Below are 22751 nucleotides of genomic sequence, written 5' to 3' on the forward strand. Positions count from 1 at the left end.
CAGTGATCCTGTTGCCAGCAGGACTCACTGTAAAATAAAAAACCTAAGCTAAACTTTCTCTAAGCAGCTCTTTAGGAGAGCCACCTAGATTGCACCCTTCTCGGCCGGGCACAAAAATCTAACTGGAGTCTGGAGGAGGGTCATAGGGGGAGGAGCCAGTGCACACCACCTGATCGGAAAGCTTTGCTTTTTGTGCCCTGTCTCCTGCGGAGCCGCTATTCCCCATGGTCCTTTCAGGAACCCCAGCATCCACAAGGACGATAGAGAAAGAGTGTTTTCCCCATATAGCTGCATATATATATTATACTGCGCCTAAATTTGTGCCCCCCCCCTCTCTTTTTTACCCTTTCTGTAGTGCAGGACTGCAGGGGAGAGCCAGGGAGCGATCCTTCCAGCGAAGCGGTGAGGGAAAATGGCGCCAGTGTGCTGAGGGAGATGGCTCCGCCCCTTTTTCGGCGGGCTTTCTCCCGCTATTTTAATATTTCTGGCAGGGGTTAATATACACCTATATAGCCTCTGGGGCTATATATGGTGTCAGTTTGCCAGCCAAGGTGTTATTTATTGCTGCTCAGGGCGCCCCCCCCCCCCAGCACCCTGCACCCATCAGTGACCGAAGTGTGTGGTGTGCATGAGGAGCAATGGCGCACAGCTGCAGTGCTGTGCGCTACCTTGGAGAAGACAGAAGTCTTCAGCCGCCGATTTTCCGGACCTTCTTGCTTCTGGCTCTGTAAGGGGGACGGCGGCGCGGCTCCGGGAACGGACGACGAGGTCGGGTCCTGTGTGTGATCCCTCTGGAGCTAATGGTGTCCAGTAGCCTAAGAAGCCCAAGCTACCACCACTTAGGTAGGTTCGCTTCTTCTCCCCTTAGTCCCTCGTAGCAGTGAGTCTGTTGCCAGCAGATCTCACTGAAAATAAAAAACCTAAACTATACTTTCTTTCTAGGAGCTCAGGAGAGCCCCTAGTGTGCATCCAGCTCGGCCGGGCACAGAAATCTAACTGAGGCTTGGAGGAGGGTCATAGGGGGAGGAGCCAGTGCACACCAGATAGACCTAAATCTTTCTTTAGATGTGCCCAGTCTCCTGCGGAGCCGTCTATTCCCCATGGTCCTTACGGAGTCCCCAGCATCCACTAGGACGTCAGAGAAAATAGTATTTTAATTACCTACCGGTAAATCCTTTCTCGTAGTCCGTAGAGGATGCTCGGCGCCCACCCAGCTCTTCGTGATCCTGCAGTGGTTACTTAGTTCAGTACTGCTTAGTTCTTGGTTAAGTACTGTTTAGTTACTTGGTAAGTAATATTGCTCAGCCGTTGCTGATGTTTTAAGCTGGTTTGCCTTGTGTGTGAGCTGGTGTGAATCTCGCCACTATCTGTGTAAAATCCTTCTCTCAAAGTTGTCCGTCTCCTCGGGCACAGTTTCTAGACTGAGTCTGGCAGCAGGGGCATAGAGGGAGGAGCCAGCCCACACTCTCAAACTCTTAGGAGCCAATGGCTTCTAGTGGACCAGTCTATACCCCATGGTACTAATGTGGACTCCAGCATCCTCTACGGACTACGAGAAAAGGATTTACCAGTAGGTATTTAAAAGCCTATTTTTGATTGCACCCAGCCAGGAACGTTTTCTGAGGACTGACTACACTGTTCACATGAAATGGAACCAGATGAGAGTGAGGAAAACCTGGTGTTACAGACAATGCATTACTTGTGTTTTACCATGGTGGAAAGTAACACAACAATAAAAATACAACCCAGACAGTTACAATGCAAGCCTGCCCTACTGTATGTGAGAGGAGACACAGATGAAGAGAAGGCACCAGCACACCCATGCCAGAGAGCCCCAATGAGGCCGTCAGCGTTTAGTTCAGTGAAACACTTTTTAAAAAAAAAAAAAACAATTTTCCTTTAGGAATGTGTGATGTGCACAATTTTAGCGGCTCTCCCACAAGCTATACCCTGTACCAGTGATCCAGCATGTGTCAGCGTCTGGAGGAGCTGTGGGAGCCTGCTGTATCTGCAGAGGAAAGCGCCAAAATGCCGCTGAGCTCGCTCTGGTGCAGCTCCGCCCCCCTTAATCGCGCCAGAGCTACTGAAGAGTTTATACTGGCAATGTCTCCAAACGTCACATAAATGCTCAGTTAAGCCCACCGCTAAACAGTTTACAGAGGGGCAATAGCGGTTCCCCCCCAGGAGGGACCCGTATGCCTCACCTGTGCGATAGACGCACCATGAACCAGGGGATCCCCCCCTAGCGCAGCCCCCGGTGTTTACTCACCACTGATGTTCACCTTCAGGGTGTGCGGCATGCTGCAGTTGCGACAGCCAAGGCGCAGTGCCCCACTGAACAAACAATCCCTGGTCCTGCAGCGGGGAAGCGGCTCTGCACCTCGCGAGGCCGGTGACCGCCACCCTCTCCACCCCCCACCCCCCCACGTATGCGGTTGCCCAAACAGCATACTGAAATAAATAAAACTTTTAAAAAGAAGTTGAAGAAAAACTCTGGAGCGAGTGTGCATCCTCTCCTGGGGGCGCTTATTTTAAACTGCATGTAGGAGGGGGCATAGAGGGGAGGAGCCTGCACACCCAGTGGAAGAAATTTAAAGTGCACTGGCTCCTTTGGACCCAGTCTATACCCATCGTACTAATGTGTCTCCAATATCCCTTATGGATGCTAGAGAAATACCATTTCAAAACCATCTCCCATGGGCCTCTAGTAGTCACCTTTGCTATACTACCTAACCAGCTCACCTGACTATTTGGGTAAAAAACTCTGGCAGGCAGAACAAGACTGATTATATTCACTAACCTCAACAGAAAACAATTATGCTTCAAATGCAAACTCTGTAGCGAGGTCACCTTATCACAATTACCTATAGTGTTCATAGTGAGCAGTAGATAGAAAAGTAAAGTATGTACATTGTCCGTGTTCATGGTCTCTTCCAGCATTAACTTATACAGATCATCTGTCCCCGGATAACACGTGATGACAACACCAAGTTCACAACACGAATAAACATAGCTACAAACTGAAAAGAAGGATCTATTATGTGCTGTGTTTACGCAGCCTAAAACGATTGAGTGGTTTCAACTCACCATCGTACTATTTTCACAGGGTCCTTCTTTGGCATGATCTGGTTAAGCCATTGGTCTATCCCGGGGAACTGGTCATTCAGCTGATTTTTAATGCCTTTTATTACTGATGTTTTTAACTGAATGCAGTTGGACACATTTTCCTTTTCATCAAACCTGAAAGAAAGGATCCCACATAAATAATCAAAATGGGGCAGCCAGGTACCAATAACACATACATATTTGAAAATGAACATATCGCACATGCAAATGAAATGTTTTACAGGTAGAGAGGACTGTACAAAACACCCAACACACTAAAAAACACCCCACTGCTCACATCTAACTTTTAGGAGTAATTTCTATTGAAGTCAATGATTGCACATCATCCTTGGCTCCTGAAAGACCCTCTTTTATTTAAACAACAGGCACCTTATAGTTTAAACATTATTTACATGTGCAAACAATACTCACAAAGCCATCTGTCTTAAGATTCATGCCACTTGGCAATAGTAGCCATATGCCCGGTATATATCACGCACACTCACATACCACTTGTGCCCATGTTTTAAACATTTGCAGAAAAAAATAAGATTTTACTTACCGATAAATCTATTTCTCATAATCCGTAGTGGATGCTGGGGACTCCGTCAGGACCATGGGGAATAGCGGCTCCGCAGGAGACAGGGCACAAGAATAAAAGCTTTAGGATCAGGTGGTGTGCACTGGCTCCTCCCCCTATGACCCTCCTCCAAGCCTCAGTTAGGTACTGTGCCCGGACGAGCGTACACAATAAGGAAGGATCTTGAATCCCGGGTAAGACTCATACCAGCCACACCAATCACACCGTACAACTTGTGATTTGAACCCAGTTAACAGTATGATAACAATGAAGTAGCCTCTAAAAAAGATGGCTCACAACAATAATAACCCGATTTTTTTGTAACAATAACTATGTACAAGTAATGCAGACAATCCGCACTTGGGATGGGCGCCCAGCATCCACTACGGACTATGAGAAATAGATTTATCGGTAAGTAAAATCTTATTTTCTCTAACGTCCTAGTGGATGCTGGGGACTCCGTCAGGACCATGGGGATTATACCAAAGCTCCCAAACGGGCGGGAGAGTGCGGATGACTCTGCAGCACCGAATGAGAGAACTCCAGGTCCTCCTCAGCCAGGGTATCAAATTTGTAGAATTTAGCAAACGTGTTTGCCCCTGACCAAGTAGCTGCTCGGCAAAGTTGTAAAGCCGAGACCCCTCGGGCAGCCGCCCAAGATGAGCCCACCTTCCTTGTGGAATGGGCATTTACATATTTTGGCTGTGGCAGGCCTGCCACAGAATGTGCAAGCTGAATTGTACTACAAATCCAACGAGCAATAGTCTGCTTAGAAGCACCCAGCTTTTTGGGTGCCTACAATATAAACAGCAAGTCAGACTTTCTGACTCCAGCCGTCCTGGAATATATATTATATATTATATATATATATATATATATATATATATATATATATATATATTTTTTTTTTTTTTTTTTTTTTCAGGGCCCTGACAACGTCTAGCAACTTGGAGTCCTCCAAGTCCCTAGTAGCCGCAGGCACCACAATAGGTTGTTTCAGGTGAAACGCTGACACCACCTTAGGAAGAAACTGGGGACGAGTCCGCAGTTCTGCCCTGTCCGAATGGAAAATCAAATATGGGCTTTTGTAAGACAAAGCCGCCAATTTTGACAATCGCCTGGCCGAGGCCAGGGCCAACAGCATGGTCACTTTCCATGTGAGATATTTCAAATCCACAGATTTGAGTGGTTCAAACCAATAGGATTTGAGGAATCCCAACACTACGTTGAGATCCCACGGTGCCACTGGAGGCACACAAGGGCTGTATATGCAATACTCCCTTGACAAACGTCTGGACTTCAGGAACTGAAGCCAATTCTTTTTGGAAGAAAATCTATAGGGCCGAAACTTGAACCTTAATGGACCCCAATTTGAGGCTCATAGACACTCCTGTTTGCAGGAAGTGCAGAAATCGACCTAGTTGAAATTTTTTTCGTGGGGCCTTCCTGGCCTCACCCACGCAACATATTTTTACCACATGTGGTGATAACGTTGTGCGGTCACCTCCTTCCTGGCTTTGACCAGGGTAGGTATGACCTCTTCCGGAATGCCTTTTCCCTTAGGATCCGGCGTTCAAACCGCCATGCCGTCAAACGCAGTCGCGGTAAGTCTTGGAACAGACAAGGTCCCTGCTGGAGCAGGTCCTTTCTTAAAGGCCGATGCCACGGTTCCTCTTGGAACAGACATGGTACTTGCTGAAAGCAAATCCCTTCTTAGCTCCCGAGGCCATTAGTCCTCTGTGAGCATCTCTTGAAGTTCCGGTTACCAAGTCCCTCTTGGCCAATCCGGAGCCACGAGTATAGTTCTTACTCCTCTATGTCTTTTAATTCTCAATACCTTGGTTATGAGAAGCAGAGGAGGGAACACATACACCGACTGTTACACCCACGGTGTTACCAGGACGTCCACAGCTATCGCCTGAAGGTCTTGTGACCTGGCGCAATACCTGTCCCATTTTTTGTTCGGGCGGGACGCCATCATGTCCACCTTTGGTCTTTCCCAACGGTTCCCAATCATGCGGAAAACTTCCCGATGAAGTTCCCACTCTCCCGGGTGGAGGTCGTGCCTGCTGAGGAAGTCTGCTTCCCAGTCGTCCACTCCCGGAATGAACACTGCTGACAGTGCTATCACATGATTTTCCGCCTAGCGAAAAATCCTTGCAGTTTTGCCACTGCCCTCCTGCTTCTTGTGCCGCCCTTTCTGTTTACGTGGGCGACTGCCGTGATGTTATCCCACTGGATCAATACCGGCTGACCTTGAAGCAGAGGTCTTGCTAAGCTTAGAGCATTATAAATTTGCTCTTAGCTCCAGTATATTTATGTGGAGAGAATTCTCCAGACTTGATCACACTCCTTGTGTGACTGCTCCCCAGCCTCTCAGGCTGGCCTCCGTGGTCACGAGCATCCAATCCTGAATGCCGAATCTGCGGCCCTCTAGAAGATGAGCACTCTGTAATCACCACAGGAGAGACACCCTTGTCCTTGGATATAGGGTTATCCGCTGATGCATCTGAAGATGCGATCCGGACCATTTGTCCAGCAGATCCCACTGAAGAGTTCTTGCGTGAAATCTGCCGAATGGAAGCGCTTCGTAATAAGCCACCATTTTTTTTTATTTTTTTTTTACCAGGACTCTTGTGCAATGATGCACTGACACTTTTCCTGGTTTTAGGAGGATCCCGATTAGCTCGGATAACTCCCTGGCTTTCTCCTCTGGGAGAAACACCTTTTCCTGGACTGTGTCCAAAATCATCCCTAGGACCAGCAGACGTGTCGTCGGAACAACTGCGGTTTTGGAATATTTAGAATCCACCCGTGCTGTCGTAGAACTACTTGAGATAGTGCTACTCCGACCTCCAACTGTTCTCTGGACCTTGTTCTTATCAGGAGGTCGTCCATTTTCTTTGAAGACGAATCCTCCTTTCGGTCATTACCTTGGTAAGGACCCCGGGGTGCCTTGGACAATCCAACGGCATCGTCTTGAAACTGATAGTGACAGTTCTGTACCACGAACTTGAGGTACCCTTGGTGAGAAAAGGCAAATTTTGGGACATGGAGGTAAGCATCCCTGATGTCCCGGGACACCATATAGTCCCCTTGTTCTTTGCTATCACTGCTCTGAGTGACTATCTGGATTTGAACCCTTGTAAGTGTTCAAATTTTTCAGATTTAGAATAGGTCTCACCTAGCCTTCAGTACCACCATATAGTGTGGAGTAATACCCCTTTCCTTGTTGTCGGAGGGGTAATTTTATTATCACCTGCTGGGAATACAGCTTGTGAATTGTTTTCAATACTGCCTCCCTGTCGGAGGGAGACATTGGTACAGCAGACTACAGGAACCTGCGAGGGGGGAAACCTCTCGACATTCCAATCTGTACCCCTTGGATACTACTTGTAGGATCCAGGGGTCCTGTACGGTCCCAGCGTCATGCTGAGAACTTGGTAGAAGCGGTGGAGGGCTTCTGTTCCTGGGAATGGGCTGCCTGCTGCAGTCTTCTTCCCTTTCCTCTATCCCTGGGCAGATATGACTCTTATAGGGACGAAAGGACTGAGGCTGAAAAGACGGTGTCTTTTTCTGCAGAGATGTGACTTAGGATAAAAAACGGTGGATTTTCCAGCAGTTGCCCTGGCCACCAGGTCCCATGGACCGACCCCAAATAACTCCTCCCCTTTATACGGCCATACATCTTTGTGCCGTTTGGAATCTGCATCACCTGACCACTGTCGTGTCCATAAACATCTTCTTGCAGATATGGACATCGCATTTACTCTTGATGCCAGAGTGCAAATATCCCTCTGCGCATCTCGCATATATAGAAATGCATCCTTTAAATGCTCTATAGTCAATAAAATACTGTCCCTGTCAAAGGTATCAATATTTTTAGTCAGGGAATCCGACCAAGCCACCTCAGCTCTGCACATCCAGGCTGAGGCGATCGCTGGTCGCAGTATAACACCAGCATGTGTGTGTATACTTTTTAGGATATTTTTCAGCCTCCTATCAGCTGGCTCCTTAAGTACGGCCCTATCCGTAGATGGTACCGCCACTTGTTCTGATAAGCGTGTGAGCGCCTTATCCACCCTGAGGGGTGTTTCCCACCGCGCCTTAACTTCTGGCGGGAAAGGGTATACCGCCAATAATTTTCTATCGGGGGAAACCCACGCATCATCACACACTTCATTTAATTTATCTGATTCAGGAAAAACTACAGGTAGTTTTTTCACCTCACACATAATACCCTTTTTTGTGGTACTTGGAGTATCAGAAATATGTAACACCTCCTTCATTGCCCTTAACGTGTGGCCCTAAAAGAAAATACGTTTGTTTCTTCACCGTCGACACTGAAATCAGTGTCCGTGTCTGGGTCTGTGTCGACCGACTGAGGTAAATGGGCATTTTACAGCCCCTGACGGTGTTTGAGACGCCTGGACAGATACTAATTTGTTCGCCGGCCCTCTCATGTCGTCAACCGGCTTGCAGCGTGTTGACATTGTCACGTAATTTCCATAAATAAGCCATCCATTCCGGTGTCGACTCCCTAGAGAGTGACATCACCATTACAGGCAATTTGCTCCGCCTCCTCACCAATATTTTCCTCATACATGTCGACACACACGTACCGACATACAGCACACACATAGGGAATGCTCTGATAGAGGACAGGACCCACTAGCCCTTTGGGGAGACAGAGGGAGAGTTTGCCAGCACACACCAAAAGCGCTATAAATGTATATAAACAACCCTAGAAGGTGTTGTTTACTATATATGCGCTCTTAATATATAAATATCGCCAATTTATGCCCCCCTTCTCTTTGTTACCCTGTTTCTGTAGTGCAGTGCAGGGGAGAGTCCTGGGAGCCTTCCTCACCAGCGGAGCTGAGCAGGAAAATGGCGCTGAGTGCTGAGGAGAATAAGCTCCGCCCCTTTTCCGGCGGGCTTCTTCTCCCGGTTTTTAATAAACTGGCCTGGGTTAAAATACATACATATAGCCTTAATGGCTATATGTGATGTATTTATTTTGCCACTAAAGGTAATTATATTGCTGCCCAGGGCGCCCCCAGCAGCGCCCTGCACCCTCCGTGACTGAGTCAGTGAGCCGTGTGACAACAATGGCGCACAGCTGCAGTGCTGTGCGCTACCTTCATGAAGACTGTGGAGTCTTCTGCCGCCTGTTTTCCGGACCTCCGTTCTGCCGTCTCTTCAGCGTCTGTAAGGGGGATCGGCGGCGCGGCTCCGGGACGAACCCCAGGCTGACCTGTGTTCCGACTCCCTCTGGAGCTAAGTGTCCAGTAGCCTAAGACTCCAATCCATCCTGCACACAGGTGAGTTGGAAATCTCTCCCCTAAGTCCCTCGATGCAGTGATCCTGTTGCCAGCAGGAATCACTGAGATTGAAACCTAAAAAAAAACTTTTCTAAACAGCTCTTTAGGAGAGCCACCTAGATTGCACCCTCTCGGACGGGCACAAAAACCTAACTGAGGCTTGGAGGAGGGTCATAGGGGGAGGAGCCAGTACACACCATGTGATCCTAAAAGCTTGCTTTTGTGCCCTGTCTCCTGCGGAGCCGCTATTCCCCATGGTCCTGACGGAGTCCCCAGCATCCACTAGGACGTTAGAGAAAACACCATTACATACTATGGGGTATATGCAATTCCGGGCGAATTGCGGCACTTTTTCGCCCGTTTTTAAATTCGACACAATTCGACCGTCGAATTCCGGCAGGTGGGTGCCGGAATTCGACATATTCAATAAAAAACGGATTCGACAGTCCCGCTGTCGAAAAACGGCTGAATTGACAGATTTTTATTCGTTTTTCAAAAATGTTAAAAAAACGGTAAAAAACCCGGAAAAAAAAGCATAACCAGCCTCGGGCTCTTTGAGACGTTCCTGGTTGCCAAAATACGGGGAAAAAAATGACAGGGGATCCCCCGTAATTTAACCAGCATCGGGCTCTGCGCCTGGTCCAAAAAATACGGGGGACAAGAAGAGTAGGGGTCCCCCGTATTTTTTGTACCAGCACCAGGCTCCACTAGCTGGACAGAATGCAACAGCCGGGGGACACTTTTATACCGCTCCCTGCGGCCGTGGCATTAAATACCCAACTAGTCACCCCTGGCCGGGGTATCCTGGAGTGGGGACCCCTTCAATCAGGGGGTCCCCCCCCAGCCACCAAAGGGCCAGGGGTGAAGCCCGAGGCTGTCCCCCCCCCCCCCCCCATCCATGGGCTGCGGATGGGGGGCCGATAGCCTTGTTGAAAATGTAAGAATATTGTTTTTTTGCAGAAGAACTACAAGTCCCCGCAAGCCGGTACTTGGAGAACCACAAGTACCAGCATGCGGGGGGGGGGGGGGGGGGGGGGCGCTGGTACCTGTAGTTCTACTGCAAAAAAAAAGAAAAAGAAGATTTTACTTACCGGTAATTCTATTTCTCGTAGTCCGTAGTTTATGCTGGGGACTCCGTAAGGACCAAGGGGATAGACGGCCTCCGCAGGAGACATGGGCACTTTAAGAAAGAATTTAGGTTCTGGTGTGCACTGGCTCTTCCCTCTATGCCCCTCCTCCAGACCTCAGTTAGAGAAACTGTGCCCAGAAGAGCTGACAGTACAAGGAAAGGATTTTGGTAATCCAGGGCAAGATTCATACCAGCCACACCAATCACACCGTATAACATGTGAAAACAACCAGTTAACAGTATGACAAATAACAGAGCATCAGGTCAAACCCTGATGCAACCATAACTTAACCCTTATTGAAGCAATAACTATATACAAGTATTGCAGAAGAAGTCCGCACTTGGGACGGGCGCCCAGCATCCACTACGGACTACGAGAAATAGATTTACCAGTAAGTAAAATCTTATTTTCTCTAACGTCCTAGTGGATGCTGGGGACTTTGTAAGGACCATGGGGATTATACCAAAGCTCCAGACCGGGCGGGAGAGTGCGGATGACTCTGCAGCACCGATTGAGCAAACACAAGGTCCTCCTCAGCCAGGGTATCAAACTTGTAGAACTTTGCAAAAGTGTTTGAACCTGACCAAGTAGCCGCTCGGCAAAGCTGTACTGCCGAGACCCCTCGGGCAGCCGCCCAAGAAGAGCCCACCTTCCTAGTGGAATGGGCCTTAACTGATTTTGGCAGCGGCAATCCAGCCGCAGAATGAGCCTGCTGAATCGTGTTATAGATCCAGCGAGCAATAGTTTGCTTTGAAGCGGGAGCACCAAGCTTGTTGGAAGCATACAGGATAAACAAAGACTCTGTTTTCCTGACCCTAGCCGTTCTGGCTACATAAACCTTCAAAGCCCTGACCACATCAAGTAACTCGGAATCCTCCAAGTCAGTAGTAGCCACAGGCACCACAATAGGTTGGTTTATATTAAAGGATGAAAACACTTTCGGCAGAAATTGTGGACGGGTCCGCAATTCTGCTCTATTCGCATGGAAAACCAGATAGGGGCTTTTATGTGACAAAGCCGCCAACTCTGACACACTCCTAGCCGAAGCCAAGGCTAATAGCATGACCACCTTCCACGTGAGATATTTCAACTCCACCGTTTTGAGTGGTTCAAACCAGTGGGATTTCAGGAAACTCAACACCACGTCAAGATCCCAAGGTGCCACTGGAGGCACAAAAGGGGGCTGAATATGCAGCAATCCCTTTACAAATGTCTAAACTTCAGGTAGAGAAGCCAACTCCTTTTGAAAGAAAATGGATAGGGCCGAAATCTGGACCTTAATGGAACCCAATTTTAGGCCCAAATTCACTCCGGACTGTAGGAAGTGAAGGAAACGGCCCAGCTGGAATTCCTCCGTAGGAGCATTCCTGGCCTCACACCAAGCAACATATTTTCGCCATATACGGTGATAAGGTTGAGCTGTCACGTCCTTCCTAGCCTTTATCAGCGTAGGAATAACCTCATCCGGAATGCCTTTCTCTGCTAGGATCCGGCGTTCAACCGCCATGCCGTCAAACGCAGCCGCGGTAAGTCTTGGAACAGACAGGGCCCCTGTTGCAACAAGTCCGGTCTTAGAGGAAGAGGCCACGGGTCCTCTGTGAGCATTTCTTGCAGATCTGGATACCAAGTCCTTCGTGGCCAATCTGGAACAATGAGTATTGTTCTCACTCTTTCTTATTATCCTCAGCACCTTGAGTATGAGAGGAAGAGGAGGAAATACATAGACCGACTGGAACACCCACGGTGTCACCAGGGCGTCTACAGATATCGCCTGAGGGTCTCTTGACCTGGCGCAATACCTCTGTAGCTTTTTGTTGAGGCGGGATGCCATCATGTCCACCTGTGGCAGTTCCCACCGACTTGTAATCTGTGCGAAGACTTCCTGATGAAGTCCCCACTCTCCCGGGTGGAGGTCGTGTCTGCTGAGGAAGTCTGCTTCCCAGTTGTCCACTCCCGGGATGAACACTGCTGACAGTGCGCTTACGTGATTCTCCGCCCAGCGAAGAATTCTGGTGGCTTCCGCCATCGCCACTCTGCTCCTTGTGCCGCCTTGGCTGTTTACATGAGCCACTGCGGTGATGTTGTCTGACTGAATCAGAACCGGTTGGTCGCGAAGCAGGGTCTCCGCTTGACGTAGGGCGTTGTATATGGCCCTTAGTTCCAGGATGTTGATGTGAAGGCAAGTCTCTTGACTTGACCACAGACCTTGGAAATTTCTTCCCTGTGTGACTGCACCCCAACCTCGGAGGCTTGCGTCCGTGGTCACCAGGACCCAGTCCTGAATGCCGAATCTGCGGCCCTCGAGAAGGTGAGCGCTCTGCAGCCACCACAGGAGTGACACCCTGGCCCTGGGGGACAGGGTGATTAACCAATCCATCTGAAGATGTGATCCGGACCACTTGTCCAGTAACGCACAAGAAAATAAGGGATCCCTTCTGCGCTCATCCAACAACAATAAACAGTAATGCAATAAATGATAGGTTCCCAATGGATAAGTCTATGACTAAATTATAGTCTCTTTTAGTTCTTATGCAAAGCGGAAGTGCTGGATGTAGGGAGACTCCATGCATACCGTACTCACAAGGAGTCGTGGTATGTCCCGCGTGTAGAGGTTTCTTAAGTCGCTTGGTTCTTCTTTACCTTCTCCGAGGTGGAAAGTTCTTATCCTCGTAGTTGGAGAGAAGAAAAAATGGGAAAGAAGAGCAACTGATGGTGTAGTATGTTCGTGCAAGCAGGAGATCACTGGATATAGATAAGTGGTGGGATACGGGGATATCTTCAACGTGACTCTAAGGGTAGTGGTCCGTAATTTTCATCCTTTCTGTACGTGCTGATATAGAAATGGAGGTGGTGGGAGTGACTGGTGATTTAACGCGTACCTTACTCACGTTAAATCAGGGTTGATCTTCCATGTAAAGGTATCTTTGTTTCTTCGTCGTTCGTCCTTCCTGTTATTGTCCTTCCTTCGTCACAGGGATGGTACTGGATCGAAGTTGTTTTCTCGGTGAAAAAGCAGGAGAGAACAGATAATGGTGTAGTATGTACGTAACGGCACGTAATTAAGTGACTGTTTAAAGCAATAAATGGCTTTTGTGCTGGGTTGATGTTCAGGTGCGTACCACACTCACATCCATACGGGGAAGGAGAAAGCGCATCAAGGTATCTTTCCCTTGGACTGGAATTGTATCATTCAGTCATTCACACCCGGACTGGATACAGGATAGATGAGAAATGGGCGTACCCGACTCACACTCAAAGGTGTTGAGGTCTGCACATAAGGGTATCTTTAGGATGGTCCTATACGTCGTGGCTCTCCAATTCTCACGTGGATGGCAACAGCTGTTTCACATGAATGTAACCATGCATTATGAAGGCAAGCATGCTGTTGTGGGTCTCATGTGGACTAACTTCATAAATTCTTTTACCTCTCTAGATACTTGCACTGTGTTCCTGGAGCTGGTACAGTCTGTCAGTGAGGGTTCTTCCCTCTGGGCTGGTGAATGCATGGTTACATTCATGTGAAACAGCTGTTGCCATCCACGTGAGAATTGGAGAGCCACGACGTATAGGACCATCCTAAAGATACCCTTATGTGCAGACCTCAACACCTTTGAGTGTGAGTCGGGTACGCCCATTTCTCATCTATCCTGTATCCAGTCCGGGTGTGAATGACTGAATGATACAATTCCAGTCCAAGGGAAAGATACCTTGATGCGCTTTCTCCTTCCCCGTATGGATGCGAGTGTGGTACGCACCTGAACATCAACCCAGCACAAAAGCCATTTATTGCTTTAAACAGTCACTTAATTACGTGCCGTTACGTACATACTACACCATTATCTGTTCTCTCCTGCTTTTTCACCGAGAAAACAACTTCGATCCAGTACCATCCCTGTGACGAAGGAAGGACAATAACAGGAAGGACGAACGACGAAGAAACAAAGATACCTTTACATGGAAGATCAACCCTGATTTAACGTGAGTAAGGTACGCGTTAAATCACCAGTCACTCCCACCACCTCCATTTCTATATCAGCACGTACAGAAAGGATGAAAATTACGGACCACTACCCTTAGAGTCACGTTGAAGATATCCCCGTATCCCACCACTTATCTATATCCAGTGATCTCCTGCTTGCACGAACATACTACACCATCAGTTACTCTTCTTTCCCATTTTTTCTTCTCTCCAACTACGAGGATAAGAACTTTCCACCTCGGAGAAGGTAAAGAAGAACCAAGCGACTTAAGAAACCTCTACACGCGGGACATACCACGACTCCTTGTGAGTACGGTATGCATTGAGTCTCCCTACATCCAGCACTTCCGCTTTGCATAAGAACTAAAAGAGACTATAATTTAGTCATAGACTTATCCATTGGGAACCTATCATTTATTGCATTACTGTTTATTGTTGTTGGATGAGCGCAGAAGGGATCCCTTATTTTCTTGTGCATTGTGTTCCAGGGTGATTGAGTGATCATCTGTTGGTATCCCTACTGCAGCTCTCTGAGGCGCAGCAGTCCTCTACCTCCCCCTTTTTTACACTTGTCCAGTAAGTCCCATTGAAAAGTCCTCGCATGGAACCTGCCGAAGGGAATGGCCTCGTATGATGCCACCATCTTTCCCAGGACTTGAGTGCAGTGATGCACCGACACCTGTTTTGGTTTTAATAGGTTCCTGACAAGTGTCATGAGTTCCTGAGCTTTCTCCCTCGGGAGATAAACCCTTTTCTTCTAGAATCATGCCCAGGAAAGGCAGACGAGTCGTAGGAACCAACTGCGACTTTGGAATATTTAGAATCCAGCCGTGTTGCCGTAACACTTCCAGAGAAAGTGCTAAACTGATCAGCAACTGCTCTATTGATCTCGCTTTTATGAGGAGATCGTCCAAGTATGGGATAATTGTGACTCCTTGCTTCCGCAGGAGTACCATCATTTCCGCCATTACCTTGGTAAATATTCTCGGTGCCGTGGAGAGACCAAACAGCAACGTCTGGAATTGGTAATGACAATCCTGTACCACAAATCTGAGGTACGCCTGATGAGGTGGATAAATGGGGACATGAAGGTATGCATCCTTTATGTCCAGAAACACCATAAAATCCCCCCCTTCCAGGCTTGTGATGACCGCTCTCAGCGATTCCATCTTGAACTTGAACCTTTTCAGGTATATGTTCAGGGATTTTAAATTCAATATGGGTCTGACCAAACCGTCCGGTTTCGGGACTACAAACATGGTCGAATAACCACCCCTTCCTTGTTGAAGGAGGGGAACCTTGACCACCACCTGTTGAAGATACAATTTGTGAATTGCAGTTAACACTATTCCCCTCTCGTGGGGGGAAGCTGGCAGGGCCGATTTGAGGTATCGGTGAGGGGGCATCTCCTCGAATTCCAGCTTGTATCCCTGAGACACAATATCTATTGCCCAGGGATCCAACTGGGAGTGAACCCACTTGTAGCTGAAATTTCGAAGACGTGCCCCCACCGGGCCTAGCTTCGCCTGTGGAGCCCCAGCGTCATGCGGTGGATTTTGTAGAGGCCGGGGAGGACTTCTGATCCTGGGAACTAGGTGTGTTGTGCAGCTTCTTTCCTCTGCCCCTGCTAAGAAAGGACGCACCTCGGACTTTCTTGTTTTTCTGTGATCGAAAGGACTGCATTTGATAATACGGTGCTCTCTTAGGCTGTGAGGAAACATATGGCAAAAAATTTGACTTTCCAGCAGTAGCTGTGGAGACCAGGTCCGAGAGACCCTCCCCAAACAATTCCTCACCATTGTAAGGTAAAACCTCCATATGCCTTTTTGAGTCGGCATCACCTGTCCATTGCCAAGTCCACAGGACCCTTCTGGCAGAAATTGACATAGCATTTATTCTAGAACCCAGTAGACTAATGTCTCTTGAGCATCTCTCATATATAGGACAGCGTCTTTAATATGCCCCAAGGTCAACAATATAGTATCCTTGTCTAAGGTATCAATTTCCTCAGACACGGTATCCGTCCATGCTACTACAGCACTACACACCCAGGCCGACGCGATCGCCGGCCTCAGTAAGCTACCTGAATGTGTATAAATGGACTTCAGGGTAACCTCCTGTTTGCGATCCGCAGCATCTTTGAGGGTAGCCGTATCCTGCGACGGCAGGGCTACCTTTTTCGATAAGCGTGTTAAAGCTTTGTCCACCTTAGGGGAGGATTCCCAGCGTAACCTGTCCGTTGGCGGAAAGGATACGCCATAAGAATCCTTTTGGAAATCTGCAGTTTTTTATCTGGAGATTCCCAAGCCTTTTCACATAACTCATTTAGCTCGTGTGAAGGGGGAAAGGTCACCACCTGCCTCTTTTCCCCATACATATGAACCCTCTTGTCAGGGACTGGGATTTCCTCTGTGATGTGCAACACATCCTTAATTGCTATAATCATGTAACGGATGGATTTAGCCAATTTTGGCTGTAATTTTGCATCATCGTAATCGACACTGGAGTCAGAATCCATGTCGGTATCTGTGTCAACAATTTTGGATAGTGGGCGCTTCTGAGACCCTGACGGCCTCTGCGACATAGGATCAGGCACGGGTTGGAACCCTGACTGTCCTGAGGCTTCAGCTTTTTCTAACCTTTTATGCAAGGAATTAACATTATCATTTAAAACCTTCCACATATCCATCCAATCAGGTGTCGGCGCCGACACCACATTCATTTGCTCCCACTCTGCTTCCACATAGCCTTCCTCATCAGACATGTCAACACAAGCGTACCGACACACCACACACACAGGGAATGCCCTTTTTGAAGACAGTTCCCCCACAAGGCCCTTAGGAGAGAGTATGCCAGCACACAGCCCAGCGCTATAAACCCAGGAATAACACAGTAACTTAATGTTAACCCAGTAGCTGCTGTTTATATATTGTTTTTTGCGCCTAATTATGTGCCCCCCATCTCTTTTTACCCTCTTCTACCGTGACTCTGCAGGGGAGAGCCTGGGGAGCTTCCTCTCAGTGGAGCGGTGGAGAAAAAATGGCGCTGGTGAGTGCTGAGGAAGAAGCTCCGCCCCCTCAGTGGCGGGCTTCTGTCCCGCTTAAATATGCCATTTTTGGCGGGGGCTCATACACATATACAGTGCCCAGCTGTAAATATGTTTAACTTTTGCCAAAAGAGGTCCCAAATGCTGCCCAGGGCGCCCCCCCCTCTGCGCCCTGCACCCTTACAGTGACCGGAGTATGTGAGGTGTGTGGGAGCAATGGCGCACAGCTGCAGTGCTGTGCGTTACCTCAGTGAAGAACGGAGTTTTCTGCCGCCTGTGAAGTCTTCTTTGCTTCTCATACTCAACCGGCTTCTGTCTTCCGGCTCTGCGAGGGGGACGGCGGCGCGGCTCTGGGATCGGACGGCGAGGGCGAGATCCTGCGTACGATCCCTCTGGAGCTAATGGTGTCCAGTAGCCTAAGAAGCAGGACCTAGCTTCAGAGAGTAGGGCTGCTTCTTTCCCCTCAGTCCCACGATGCAGGGAGTCTGTTGCCAGCAGAGCTCCCTGAAAATAAAAAACCTAACAAAATACTTTCTCTCAGCAAACTCAGGAGAGCTCACTGAAAAGCACCCAGCTCGTCTGGGCACAGTATCAAACTGAGGTCTGGAGGAGGGGCATAGAGGGAGGAGCCAGTGCACACCAGAACCTAAATTCTTTCTTAAAGTGCCCATGTCTCCTGCGGAGCCCGTCTATCCCCATGGTCCTTACGGAGTCCCCAGCATCCACTAGGACGTCAGAGAAATACCCAAATAAAAACAGGACACAGACACCGTGAAAGTATAACTTTATTACATACATGTCGACACACATACTTACCTATGTTGACACGCCGACTCTGGCCACGTCTCCAATGTCGACGTCCGGGGTACCTGAAAATAAAATTATACTCACCTGATCCAGTGTCCGGTTCTTTTATTGTAATCCACGTACTTGGCAAAACAAAAAAACGCATTTACCCGAACCAGACGGACTGAAAGGGGTCCCATGTTTACACGTGGGACCCCTTTCCCCGAATGCAGAGACCCCCCGTGACTCCTGTCACAGAAGGTCCCTTCAGCCAATCAGGAAGCGCCACTTCGTGGCACTCTCCTGATTGGCTTTGCGCGTCTGAGCTGGCAGACAGCGCATCGCACAGCACTTCCATTAGTTTCAATGGTGGGAACTTTGCGGTCAGCGGTGGGGTACGTATAAGACGCTGTTTAGAAAGATCACTCAAGAAAAAATTGTAAGACTATCAAAATAAAATAAAAAAGCTTAGGGCTGCTAAAAACCAGCAGCCCTCTGACCATAGTCCAGCCCCTTCCGCACCAAACAAAAAATAAGAATTTGCTCACCGGTAATTCTATTTCTCGTAGTCCGTAGTGGATGCTGGGTACTCCGTAAGGACCATGGGGAATAGACGGGCTCCGCAGGAGACTGGGCACTCTAAAAGAAAGATTAGGTACTATCTGGTGTGCACTGGCTCCTCCCTCTATGCCCCTCCTCCAGACCTCAGTTAGGGAAACTGTGCCCGGAAGAGCTGACACTACAAGGAAAGGATTTGGAATCCAGGGTAAGACTCATACCAACCACACCGTACAACTCGTGATAACTATACCCAGTTAACAGTATGAATAACAACTGAGCCTCACTGAACAGATGGCTCATAACAATAACCCTTTAGTTAAGCAATAACTATATACAAGTATTGCAGACAATCCGCACTTGGGACGGGCTCCCAGCATCCACTACGGACTACGAGAAATAGAATTACCGGTGAGTAAATTCTTATTTTCTCTGACGTCCTAGTGGATGCTGGGTACTCCGTAAGGACCATGGGGATTATACCAAAGCTCCCAAACGGGCGGGAGAGTGCGGATGACTCTGCAGCACCGAATGATCAAACTCAAGGTCCTCCTCAGCCAGGGTATCAAACTTGTAGAATTTTGCAAACGTGTTTGATCCCGACCAGGTAGCAGCTCGGCAAAGTTGTATAGCCGAGACCCCTCGGGCAGCCGCCCAAGAAGAGCTCACCTTCCTCGTGGAATGGGCTTTGACTGATTTAGGAATGCGGCAGTCCAGCCGCAGAATGTGCAAGTTGAATCGTGCAACAGATCCAGCGAGCAATAGTCTGCTTAGAAGCAGGAGCACCCAGCTTGTTGGGTGCATGCAGGATAAACAGCGAGTCAGTGTTTCTGACTCTAGCCGTCCTGGAAACATAGATTTTCAGGGCCCGGACTACGTCCAGCAACTTGGAAGCCTCCAAGTCCCGAGTAGCCGCAGGCACCACAATAGGTTGGTTCAAATGAAACGCTGATACCACCTTAGGGAGAAATTGGGGACGAGTCCGCAATTCTGCCCTGTCCATATGGAAGATCAGATAGGGGCTTTTACGTGACAAAGCCGCCAATTCTGACAAACGCCTAGCCGAAGCCAAGGCCAAAAGCATGACCACTTTCCACGTGAGATATTTCAACTCCACGGTCTGAAGTGGCTCAAACCAATGTGATTTTAGGAAATCCAACACAACGTTGAGATCCCAAGGTGCCACTGGGGGCACAAAAGGGGGCTGAATATGCAGCACTCCCTTAACAAACGTCTGAACTTCAGGCAGTGAAGACAGTTCTTTTTGAAAGAAAATAGACAGGGCCGAAATCTGGACTTTAATGGATCCCAATTTTAGGCCCATAGTCACTCCTGACTGTAGGAAGTGCAGAAATCGACCCAGCTGAAATTCTTCTGTTGGGGCCTTCATAGCCTCACACCAAGCAACATATTTTCGCCATATGCGGTGATAATGTTTTGTTGTCACATCCTTCCTAGCTTTTATAAGCATAGGAATGACTTCAACCGGAATGCCCTTTTCCATCAGGATCCGGCATTCAACCGCCATGCCGTCAAACGCAGCCGCGGTAAGTCTTGGAACAGAGGCAGAGGCCAAGGGTCCTCCGAGATCATTTCTTGTAGTTCCGGGTACCAAGTCCTTCTTGGCCAATCCGGAATGATGAGTATAGTTCTTACTCCTCTCTTTCTTATTATCCTCAGTACCTTTGGTATGAGAGGAAGAGGAGGGAACACATAAACCGACTGGTACACCCACGGTGTCACTAGAGCGTCCACAGCTATCGCCTGAGGGTCCCTTGACCTGGTGCAATATCTTTTTAGCTTTTTGTTGAGGCGGGACGCCATCATGTCCACCTGTGGCCTTTCCCAACGATTTACAATCAGCTGGAAGACTTCTGGATGAAGTCCCCACTCTCCCGGGTGGAGGTCGTGCCTGCTGAGGAAGTCTGCTTCCCAGTTGTCCACTCCCGGAATGAACACTGCTGACAGTGCTATCACGTGATTTTCCGCCCATCGGAGAATCCTTGTGGCTTCTGCCATCGCCATCCTGCTTCTTGTGCCGCCCTGTCGGTTTACATGGGCGACCGCCGTGATGTTGTCTGACTGAATCAGCACCGGCTGGTTTTGAAGCAGGGGTCTTGCCTGACTTAGGGCATTGTAAATGGCCCTTAGTTCCAGAAAATTTGTGTGTAGGGAAGCTTCCTGACTCGACCATTGTCCTTGGAAGTTTCTTCCCTGAGTGACTGCCCCCCATCCTCGGAGGCTTGCATCCGTGGTCACCAGAACCCAGTCCTGTATGCCGAATCTGCAGCCCTCGAGTAGATGAGCACTCTGCAGCCACCACAGCAGAGACACCCTGGCCCTCGGGGACAGGGTGATCAGCCGATGCATCTGAAGATGCGATCCGGACCACTTGTCTAACAGATCCCACTGAAAAATCCGTGCATGGAATCTGCCGAATGGAATTGCCTCGTAAGAAGCTACCATCTTTCCCAGGACTCGCGTGCAGTGATGCACCGACACCTGTTTTGGTTTTAGGAGGTCTCTGACCAGAGATGACAACTCCTTGGCCTTCTCCTCCAGGAGAAACACCTTCTTCTGTTCTGTGTCCAGAATCATACCCAGGAACAGCAGACGTGTCGTAGGAACCAGCTGCGACTTCGGGATATTCAGAATCCAGCCATGCTGTTGTAGCACTTCCTGAGATAGTGCTACTCCGACCAACAACTGCTCCCTGGACCTCGCCTTTATAAGGAGATCGTCCAAGTACGGGATAATTATAACTCCCTTCTTTCGAAGGAGTATCATCATTTCGGCCATTACTTTGGTAAATACCCTCGGTGCCGTGGACAGACCAAGCGGCAACGTCTGGAATTGGTAATGGCAGTCCTGTACCACAAAACGGAGATACACCTGGTGAGGTGGGTAAATGGGGACATGTAGGTAAGCATCCTTGATGTCCAGTGATACCATGTAATCCCCCTCTTCCAGGCTTGCAATAACCGCCCTGAGCGATTCCATTTTGAACTTGAACTTCCTTATATAAGTGTTCAAGGATTTCAAATTTAGAATGGGTCTCACCGAACCGTCTGGTTTCGGTACCAAACACATTGTGGAATAGTAACCCCGTCCCTGTTGAAGGAGGGGAACTTTTATTATCACCTGCTGGAGGTACAGCTTGTGAATTGCCGCCAGTACTACCTCCCTGTCCTGGGGAGTAGCTGGCAAGGCTGATTTGAGGTAACGGCGAGGGGGAGACGTCTCGAATTCCAGCTTGTATCCCTGAGATACCACTTGTAGAACCCAGAGATCCAGCTGTGAGCGAACCCACCGGTCGCTGAAGTTCCGGAGACGGGCCCCCACCGCACCTGGCTCCACCAGTGGAGCCCCAGCGTCATGCGGTGGACTTAGTGGAAGCAGGGGAGGATTTTTGTTCTTGGGAACTGGCTGTATGGTGCAGTTTTCCCCCTCTACCCCTGCGTCTGGGCAGAAAGGACGCACCTTTAACCCGCTTGCCTTTCTGGGGCCGAAAGGACTGTACCTGATAATACGTGCTTTCTTAGGCTGTGAGGGAACCTGAGGTAAAAATGCCGACTTCCCAGCTGTTGCTGTGGATACGAGGTCCGAGAGACCATCCCCAAACAATTCCTCACCCTTGTAAGGCAAAACCTCCTTGTGCCTTTTAGAATCCGCATCACCTGTCCACTGCCGAGTCCATAATACTCTCCTGGCAGAAATGGACGTTGCATTAATTCTAGATGCCAGCCGGCAAATATCCCTCTGTGCATCTCTCATATATAAGACGACGTCTTTAATATGCTCTATGGTTAGCAAAATCGTATCCCTGTCGAGGGTATCAATATTTTCTGACAGGGTATCGGACCAAGCTGCTGCAGCACTACACATCCAAGCTGAAGCAATTGCAGGTCTCAGTATAGTACCTGAGTGTGTATATACAGACTTCAGGATAGCCTACTGCTTTCTATCCGCAGGCTCCTTTAAGGCGGCCGTATCCTGAGATGGCAGTGCCACCTTTTTTGACAAGCGTGTGAGCGCCTTATCCACCCTCGGGGATGTCTCCCAACGTAACCTGTCCTCTGGCAGGAAAGGGTACGCCATCAGTAACTTTTTAGAAATCACTAGTTTCTTATCGGGGGAAGCCCACGCTTCTTCACACACTTCATTCAACTCATCTGATGGGGGAAAAAACCACTGGTTGCTTTTTCTCCCCTAACATAATACCCTTTTTAGTGGTACCTGGGTT

At 48.8% G+C, this 22751-nt stretch overlaps 1 protein-coding gene across 1 annotated transcript in view; it reads right to left on the bottom strand.

The window, feature by feature from the left end:
- The window catches only part of MCTS1 (MCTS1 re-initiation and release factor), a 139425-nt gene that overhangs the window by 108437 nt on the left and 8237 nt on the right, over window positions 1-22751 (bottom strand). The window contains exon 2 of the mRNA XM_063937224.1: window positions 3088-3240. Within this exon, the coding sequence (XP_063793294.1) occupies window positions 3088-3240 (153 nt within the window). The remainder of the gene's footprint in view (window positions 1-3087; window positions 3241-22751) is intronic.

The sequence above is a fragment of the Pseudophryne corroboree genome, chromosome 8, assembly GCF_028390025.1.
Source record: "Pseudophryne corroboree isolate aPseCor3 chromosome 8, aPseCor3.hap2, whole genome shotgun sequence".
Taxonomy (NCBI): Eukaryota; Metazoa; Chordata; class Amphibia; order Anura; family Myobatrachidae; genus Pseudophryne; species Pseudophryne corroboree.